This window comes from Sinocyclocheilus anshuiensis, unplaced genomic scaffold (genome assembly GCF_001515605.1).
Source record: "Sinocyclocheilus anshuiensis isolate Anshui unplaced genomic scaffold, SAMN03320099.WGS_v1.1 scaffold144, whole genome shotgun sequence".
Lineage (NCBI taxonomy): Eukaryota > Metazoa > Chordata > Actinopteri > Cypriniformes > Cyprinidae > Sinocyclocheilus > Sinocyclocheilus anshuiensis.
In genome coordinates this window covers 343,828-352,891 of record NW_015555720.1, presented here as the reverse complement: position 1 = coordinate 352,891, position 9,064 = coordinate 343,828, and the positions used below count along the sequence as shown (strand labels likewise).

The following is a 9,064-nucleotide window of genomic DNA, read 5'->3' as shown; positions in this document are numbered from 1 at the left end:
ACTAGAAATCAGTGGTTAAGTTGTATTTACAACACTGTTCCAGAACAGTTCAACCCAAATATTCAGATGTGTCCAGCGCATTTTATGGAGGACTGTTTCCTGATCCTGGGAGAGTAGACTACAATGCCGGCTGGTCTGACTCACAGAATGTAAGTACGTTTTTTATATTTAAAGAATTTTCCACTGACGATTCAAACGCGAGTTTTGGGCAGTGTGGAGTAGCACTTGTTGTTTGTCATTTCTCCGATCACAAATGCAGACATGGTTTTATGTTTACGCAGCGCGATGCAACGCAACGCATAAAAAGACAGTATAAGTCATTATAATCCGTAATTATGTCCCCACTGGATGCAAAAAATGCCTCGTTTATAATGGGTTTTAATGTTTTTGTCTTGTCGCTCCGGCCGGACAGGGCATCTCAGTAGGGTAAGGGTAAGGGGTGTAACATTTCCGTCACACGCTTGAGGTATTCGGCCAATCACAACGCACTGGATAGCTGGTCAATCAGAGCACAGCTCGACGCGTTTCAGAAGGGCGGGGCATAGAGGAGAAACAATAATGTACAGTATGTGGAAAATGATGTGTTTTTTGACCCTTAAACCGCATAAACACATTTCATTACACCAAACACACAAAATAATGTTATTTTTAGCAACATCATATGACCCCTTTAATCCAGCCGTATCGCGACTCTTGTCTTTCGGTCCCCAACTGTAAGACCTCTTGAAATTATAATTAAGACATTTCTTATACCATTTAACGTATTTAAAAGTTTTTATGGCCTTAAGTTTGGTACAACTCACTTTATGAGTTTTTAAGTACCCGCGGGAGATCTGTATTTAAGGTAGCCCATCGGGCAGAGTGGTGATACATTTTGGTAGCCCGACTGGAAAACACAATAGCCCCAGGACGTCGGGCTAGCGATTTTGCGAGCCCTGCCTATACTCTAGTAACTGTTAATTCTACATCCATTTATGTTTCTTATTACTTAAGTCAGCATTTCTCCTGTCTGACCAGCAGAAATCCAACATTAGCAGCTAGTCTGTCCAAGTGAACTACTATGACCTGTGACCTAACCCTGCCATTTTGCAAATGCTTTATTTATGCTTAGAGTTGCTTGCTGCATCCATTTTTCCACCCTTCCCATTGGGCTACAAACTATATGATTATAGTCATTCTGTTTAACATACCACTTCCTCTAGCAGTGTTTTTCTAAAGGGCAGGCAGAGAGTTTCTCCTATTTTAACCTAATATTTAAGGCAACAGAAGTGGAAGGTGCCACTGGCAGAGTGCCCAATAACAGGTCAATACTTTCAGACTCTGTGGCTGCAGTCCTTTTCCTCTCAGGCACTAAAGTAATCCCTCAACCCCCTTGCTTAAACACACCCACCCTTTCATTTGTTCTACACCAGATACATTGGTGTCATCATAAGGACATCATAAGGACGTTGCAAGAATGTTGTTCTCAAAACGTTTTCTATCATCATTATGAGAACATTCATCAAGTAACATCATAAGGACATTCAGAGAATGTTGATCTCAGAACGTTTTCTCTTAATGTTATGAGAATGTATATCAAATATGAATAAAGTTATATGAATGCTCCACAAACATTACTTTAAGAATGTTTTGTCCTTACATTTAACATATATATTTTTTAAAAAGATCAGTGTAAGTTGAGAGAATGTTCTCTGTTAGCTGGGATGTACCCTTCTGTCAAATGCATGAATTTTAGAATGTAATTTTCTCATCCAAAATAAAAGTCTAATGACTGTAGAGTGCAATAAGTGTACAATTCAAACTTTTTTTTTTTTTTTGGTTAATTATTTTGCATAATTTGGGTAATTTATTTTTGGCTTTTCTTTTTGGAATTTTCAGAGTGAACTACTCACACCATTTATACTATAAGATGGTATAGAACACTGCATAAGTACAATACACACATTGGGATGCACCTAGTAAGTTTTTGTTAATATGTATTTCTCAATAATAAGCTACCAGTGGTTTTAAACTTTATACTGACACCTATTGGACTGGATGCATTATGTTTGTTTGTTTGCTAACTGCTGCCACTTCACTAGGCTGTTTGTTTATTTAGTTCGGACATTTTATTTAGAAATTAATATGACCTTTACACTTATATATCAAATATAAGCCAAAAAAAGCTAAATATGACTGAATGCATCTTTAAAGTAATAAAAAGTAATATTGCTATTAACTAAAAGTCTAATGTGATGTTCATAAAAATTAAAAATCAAAAAACTTAGATCATACATCAAACTCACAAAAATAAATAATTAAAACTTTGCATTAATTGACATTTAAGTACAGGCTATGTTTCTTACATAAGTATATTAAAAGAAAATAAATGCCAATTAAAGTATTAACGACAATATAGGCTGACACACGCTCTGCTGTTTTGGGCAGCTTTAGATAAAAAAAATAATTATTTCTAAAATTAGATAAAGAGCTTATTATTGTTAGTTAAATAACAGTTAATTTTAGGTTTAACAGCTAACGGAGCATTTACCCATATCGCAGACATCCCAGCTCGCTAGGTAAACTTCACCGCAAACTCGCATGTTAACTTTAAGGTAAATCCAATTCAAGATGACACGTTATCATCCTGGAAAAGATGAAGTACCCACCAGTGCAGGCGCTCAACAGAAGCCCCACGAGAGATAGAAGTCCATGGAAAAACGTGCTATTCCCAAAGATGTGTCTTACTTCCTCTGCCATGGTTTCAGACTGCAGTAGCGAGTTCCTACTCGTTGAACCAACTCTGTGTCTGATCCACAGCAGCCGAGCCGCGCGTGGGCGGTACCTTCAGTCCAGCAGCGGTTCCGACTAAAAATAAACCCGTAAACAATGCGGAGCAATGGGAGCTGTGCAATGCAGTTAGCATTTACTTTCTTTCGGACACAAACGATTGATGAAATTATGATAGCAACAGCAAAATAAATGGAGAAAACAAGGCTGCACAAGGTCAAAAAGCGAAAGAGTGTCCCGGGATGTCTTTAGGTTTTTTTTGAAGCTCCTTTAATCGATATATGTTCAATCATCTAATATAGGCTGTGCATCTGTGTTGTCAGCGCTACTATTACAGATTCGTTAACTTCATTTGCTCGCGCTGGAATAGCCTACATTTGCTAAAATGTTCCTTGTAACATTACAAAAGTAGATATATTGAATGGCTTGGCTCAATGGGGTGCTGGGAAATGTCGCCCGGTTCACTCAGATTAAAGAGTGAGCCATGTTGGGCACGTCTACATTTGCTAAAATGTTCCTTGTAACATTACAAAAGTAGATATATTGAATGGCTTGGCTCAATGGGGTGCTGGGAGATGTCGCCCGGTTCACTCAGATTAAAGAGTGAGCCATGCTGGGCACGCTTTCCATGATCCTTGTGTTTTATTTATGTGTTTCAAGAGTGATAAATCCCCAGCTGAGTGGTGCCATTTACACCAATCAATCATTTTTATTGGCCCTCTTCTGAATGTAACTCTTCTCTCACTAAAATGCAAAAACTTCTGGATCTTGATGATGCACAGACAGACAAATATTTTCGTGGAGGTGGAGTTCGAAGAGGAAACATCAAATTCAAAGACATTTCTAACTAGTTAACTTCATTTGCTCGCGCTGGAATAGCCTACATTTGCTAAAATGTTCCTTGTAACATTACAAAAGTAGATATATTGAATGGCTTGGCTCAATGGGGTGCTGGGAGATGTCGCCCGGTTCACTCAGATTAAAGAGTGAGCCATGCTGGGCACGCTTTCCATGATCCTTGTGTTTTATTTATGTGTTTCAAGAGTGATAAATCCCCAGCTGAGTGGTGCCATTTACACCAATCAATCATTTTTATTGGCCCTCTTCTGAATGTAACTCTTCTCTCACTAAAATGCAAAAACTTCTGGATCTTGATGATGCACAGACAGACAAATATTTTCGTGGAGGTGGAGTTCGAAGAGGAAACATAAAATTCAAAGACATTTCTAACTATTAGGCTATTTTAACATTTTTTTTTTTTTTTTGTACTTTGTAATAAAGATCTGCTGATCATTATACAATGTAGCATGATAGTTTGTTCTCAATTGTAGTTATTCTAAAATGTTACAGTGAAAATCTAGCAAGAGTTTTATACTGGGGGCCCCTGAGCTGACTGAGAATCTAAGTGGGGGACCCTGGGTCTGTAAACAGAGAAAAACCCTTGACTTAGAGGATTCTCAGTATAAATACTGGCCAGATCAATCCTTAATGAACAGAATTTCGATGTCCGTAGGAAAGTAATATGCAACACTGTGCTGTATATTACTGAAAATGAATGAAAATTCAATTTAAGAACATGTATCAAATATATTTTGTGACATTGAGTGTCAAAAAGAAAAACTGTCATCATCTGTAGAACACAAAAGTAGATATTGTTCGGAATGACAGTTGTACAGAAAACAATATTAAATATTATTGTATTGAAAAAGTTTTGCAATAAAAGAGTATGGTGCCATGCTGCATACCATCTACTTTAGTGTTTAGCAGAAGAAATAGCTAAGTCAGAGGTTTAGAACAACATGTTGAGTAAACGATCACATAAATCTATTTTGGGTAACCATTTACTATTATTTGTTTACAGTTAATAACAGACTTCTATACTGTAATTAGACTCACTAAAATATTATTACGTTGTATTTACATTCAAGCAGCCAAACCTTTTTCCATAAAAAGCTTGACATTGCCCTCTGTTGGTCAAAACTTTGAACTTGTACATAAAACTGACTAATTATAGTAATTATAATAGTGATAATGTAATTTAATTAGTTTGCGTGTGAATGAAAAGTTTTATAACGCATTGGACAATGCAATAACACTGTTCCACAAAATATTTGAAATATATATATCAATTCATTGTAAAACTTATAAGCACCATAACTCAGTTCAAGTAAATAATTGATTGGAATTCACACATTTTGCAAAAACTGTTCTAAATAAAATTTCCATTTATTAGGATAATAAATAACAGCTGATCTCTACAAATATAAAACGCACCGATTGCAACTTTGTATACACTGGAATATCACAACATGTGATATGATTTCATTGTTGCATTAACACACATGTAATTACACTAAAAAATAAACCAACAATATGAAAATATATACATATATACAAATACTTCCAAAGCAATTTCTTTGCAGGCTTCACCTCTATATGCATCTTACAAGCTGCATTAATCACTTAATACAGTTTTTTTTTTCTTTTGGAATTTTATCTGCTTTATCGTTATGAACATCAACCATATCAATTCAGTGAGGCCTTCATTGGTTATTCCATAACCAATACTGATTGCAAATTCATTATCAAGGTGCATTCTTGATTCAGTCATACTCAATGAGTGATTCACTGCTGGCTACAGAATACCAATGTCACGAACACATGTAGTTTTTCTAGTCTTCACGAAGGTAGGCCTCTGGAATATCTTCCAGATCATTAATATCAATGCTGGAGACATACTCAGCCATTCTCTGGATTTCTTCTGCTTTCGTTTCGGCCAGTTTTTTCTCTGCTTCTTTTGAGATCTTTCTAAGCTCTTCCACCTTGCACTGTGCCACCTGCAGATTAGTCTTTGTTGCTGTGCATGCATGCTCTGCTCCTGTAAAATATTAAGGTTGAATCAATTCACAGACCAGACAAAAGTCATATGTACAATAATTCTTTTTTTTAGTCTGAATAGTAGATAAAATCTAATTATTAACTTATAAACATACCTGAATTGTAGGCTGCTTCTGCTGACAACTCGCAGATGTTGATGGCATTCATCCAGTTTGACTCAAAACGTTTGGATTCTTCCAATCTATCACTAACCTGAAAAAAGCAAAAAAAACAGTGAATGCTCTGAAATCAAGTGTTCTCTTTAATTAAATATAACTAGGCTACCTTGATATCCACAAGATCTGCCTTAATTAAGATCTATACTGTTGCAAAATGTAAACAACACTTAGATAAACTAAAGCAGACCCTGTTCTACAAAAAGTAAATAAACATTTAATGGAACAGCATTTACCTCCACTCGCTGGCCAATGATCACCTGCCAAATGCTGTCCTCTTCAGCAGGGGTCAGTTTTCCTATTGAGGTTATGTATCGCTTCTGAAGGGCAATGAGTGTATGTAGAGCCTAAGAAAAATAAATACGGTAAAATTACTTCATTTATTTATATTCAATATATATATATTGTATTAGAAACATAACACCTTTGTCAGCAATCAAGTGATCTACTAATTGCGAAGCTAATTTTACTAAGTGAACTATAGGTTTAAGATGCAGTGTTTACAAGTCTTACCTTGGCATATTGAGTGAGGGCATCCACAAGAGCCAGTGTGGTCTGAGAGAGGTAAGTGTTGGCACTGTCTGTGACCAGACATGAGGCCCGACAAATCAGGGATTCATGTGAAAGATTTCCAACCTGCTGAAGAAAAAAGGGATGCATTTTATTACACTTGTCACCAGGGTGCAAAACATGATCATGTTGATCTGACATTTTGCAAGAAATATTTCTGATTTGTTATTTTGTTGCTTTAATGTGTCTGACTGCATTAAAGCAGCATTCACTAAGAAAAAAAAAAGCAATTTGCAAAAATGCGACTAACTGAATCGACGAATCAGAAATGCACGTTCTCTATACTAGCGTTTTACAAGTTTGTCATTTGTTCACTGTCTATAGCTTATATGTAACATTTAGACGTTTATGCATTAGGTTACCTGTGTGAAAGGAACCGCACAGAGGCTGCTGCCGAGACTGAACGCGACTCTATTGGATCGGCCAACCTCCGGCAGGCGCAGGAGACGCTGATGAACGGGGCTTCTGCAGAACACGTTAGCCTTGTCCCTGTAATAGAAGACAATAAATTAGAATGAGCATAGAGCTTAGTTGAAAATAACTTCCTAACACCCACTTCTACCACGACGTTTTGCAAAAGATGAACGCAATCTTACTTGAGAGGCTGAACGCATGCAGCACTCAGTCGCAGGACTGCCATGTTTCTCCTGGCGACCAGAAAGTCGGTCCGGCCTTTAAGAAGACTCCCACTAGCACACAAACCGCAGTTACTAAAAGCCTGCATATTGCCTTACAGTCTTTTACTACTACTAATAAAAAATACTTAGGTTTATCCCTTTAGCCTGTATTTGTCTTTAAGCAGCTCTTCAATGTTTTAAGTTGACAGCACTGCCCACCGGTATTTATATACTGCTATAGGACTCTGCCCTCCATGCAGTCTATTGATCCGTTTATTCAGACCTTTAATCTTGATTTTGGCGGTTTAAGTTCAAGGAAAGATTGGTTTGACGCACATTTACACACTAAGTCAGCACAAAGGCTGTAACACGCTGTGGTAAACACTATTGAGCTCTTAGTGATTGAGCTGCAGCACATGGCACATTCCTCCAGCTATCACAAAACATGTATTAAGAACATAACAGGCACAGGAATTGATGAGCATGGCATGTACGTCTTAAAAGGGTGTGGCAGAAAAACAAGTCCACATGATAAGAAAAAGACTTAGTGGACAAAAATGTATCTATCACGGCAACATAAGGAGCCTACTGTGTGTTTACATTGAGTTACATACAGTAGTCTGATACCTAAAGAAAGCCTAAGATAGACCAATTCAGTCGACCTCAACTAATAACTTATCTTTCAGCTTTGATGTGTCAAAGTGAATTGGTCTAAATACTTTCTCAAGTCTTCATTATCAGCATGCTGAGTGACAATTATTCAGGACTATTTGTACTGCTCTTGTTGTCATGCCTCAAGGGCTATAGGGAAACTTTTGCAGCAAAGGAAACCGAAATAAAATAAACAAAAATCTAAAATAAAATAAACACATACACTCCTGTTCAAAATTTAGAAGAAAAGGTAAGAAAGTAGTCTCACCAAGGCTGCATTTATTTGATAAAAATACAGTAAATAATGATTTGGTGCTCACAAAACATTTCTTATTATTATAAATATTGAAAACAGTGCTGCTTAATATTTTTGTGGTAACGGTGATGCTTTTTTTTTCATGAACATGAAAGTTTGATAAACAGAAATATATAAATGTCCTTACTGTCACTTTTGATCCATTTAATACATCAAATCAAAGTTTTAATTAATTTTATTATTTATATTATTTGTTATTTTTATTTCATTTATGCTTCATTATATAGAGGAAAAACTGAGGGATATGCAGGGAAATATTCTGTTCTTTAGATGCTGAACATTTCGGAATATTTTCCTTTGGCCAGTATTGTTGCTATATATATATACTGTATATATATTTGTAGCATATTGACAGTTCAAGTTATCTGTTTGGTAAATGTTTAATAGTGCACAAAACCTATTCCATTAAACCATTTGCTTCCAAAACACATTTAAAACCATTTTAAAGAGTATTCATATAGGAAAAAGTACACATAAAAAAGAAGACCCTTAAGTTATGAAACCTCTCAGGCGAGTTCAGAAAGTACTTATCTTAGGCAGTAGTATAAGAATGTACAGGTAAACAAGGACTTTATAGAGCTCAGGGTCCAAATCACAAGAATACACAGAAATCACAACAAAGGCTGTTTGGAAGTCATGATTGCATCATGTCACAGTGGCGTGCAAGGTCACATAACATTATAGACCCGTAGCAAACATGTTGGCATTTTCGCAACTTTAATTTGCATGATGTTGTAGGTGGTTTATTTTCAAATAATTGTTAATAGTTTAAACTTTATCTTCATTATTCATTTAGGCTATTTGTTTATACATACTGCAATACGTGTTTGAATTGCACTCTGATTCAGATACAGGGACTGTTTCTTTGTAATGTTATAATCTAACCTGAAGGTTGCTATGAACATGCCAATGAAGCAGTGTGTACACTATTTTGTGAGTAATATGTGTTTATCCTAAAAAGGAAATGAATTACATTACATAAACTGTATTGATTTGATAATGTTGCTAAAACACAATGCTGTTCATGTACTGTATTTAAATTATGGGGTATGATCATATGTACTTTTATTTCAATTCAATTCATTTAT

The 9,064-nt window shown here is 36.0% G+C and overlaps 2 protein-coding genes across 3 annotated transcripts in view; both read right to left on the bottom strand.

Annotated features, from left to right (window-relative positions):
* The window catches only part of LOC107672414 (nectin-3-like protein), a 41,069-nt gene extending 38,330 nt beyond the window's left edge, over positions 1-2,739 (bottom strand). The window contains exon 1 of the mRNA XM_016465598.1: positions 2,649-2,739. Coding sequence (XP_016321084.1) covers positions 2,649-2,739 — 91 coding nt within the window. The remainder of the gene's footprint in view (positions 1-2,648) is intronic.
* A 2,237-nt stretch (positions 2,740-4,976) lies between these two features.
* LOC107672415 (diablo homolog, mitochondrial-like) lies at positions 4,977-7,223 on the bottom strand. 2 transcript variants are annotated; one of them, XM_016465599.1, is made up of 6 exons: positions 6,989-7,223; positions 6,755-6,881; positions 6,336-6,461; positions 6,059-6,169; positions 5,763-5,859; positions 4,977-5,647 (listed from the first exon to the last, which is right to left on the bottom strand). In XM_016465599.1, exons 1-6 carry the CDS (start codon positions 7,114-7,116, stop codon positions 5,442-5,444), a joined length of 795 nt encoding a protein of 264 aa, XP_016321085.1. In that variant the 5' UTR covers positions 7,117-7,223; the 3' UTR covers positions 4,977-5,441. The 2 variants fall into 2 exon arrangements, with proteins under 2 accessions (XP_016321085.1, XP_016321086.1); XM_016465600.1 differs by having other exon boundaries at positions 6,336-6,458.
* Between the last annotated feature and the right edge of the window lie 1,841 nt (positions 7,224-9,064).

Excerpts from the sequence above, each read along its gene's own strand:
- LOC107672415 (XM_016465599.1), bottom strand. The coding sequence starts at position 7,116 with ATGCAGGCTTTTAGTAACTGCGGTTTGTGTGCTAGTGGGAGTCTTCTT. Across the intron at positions 6,170-6,335 it reads CCCTCACTCAATATGCCAAG|GCTCTACATACACTCATTGC; the intron begins GTAAGACTTGTA and ends TATTTTTCTTAG. Across the intron at positions 5,860-6,058 it reads TCATTGGCCAGCGAGTGGAG|GTTAGTGATAGATTGGAAGA; the intron begins GTAAATGCTGTT and ends TGCTTTTTTCAG.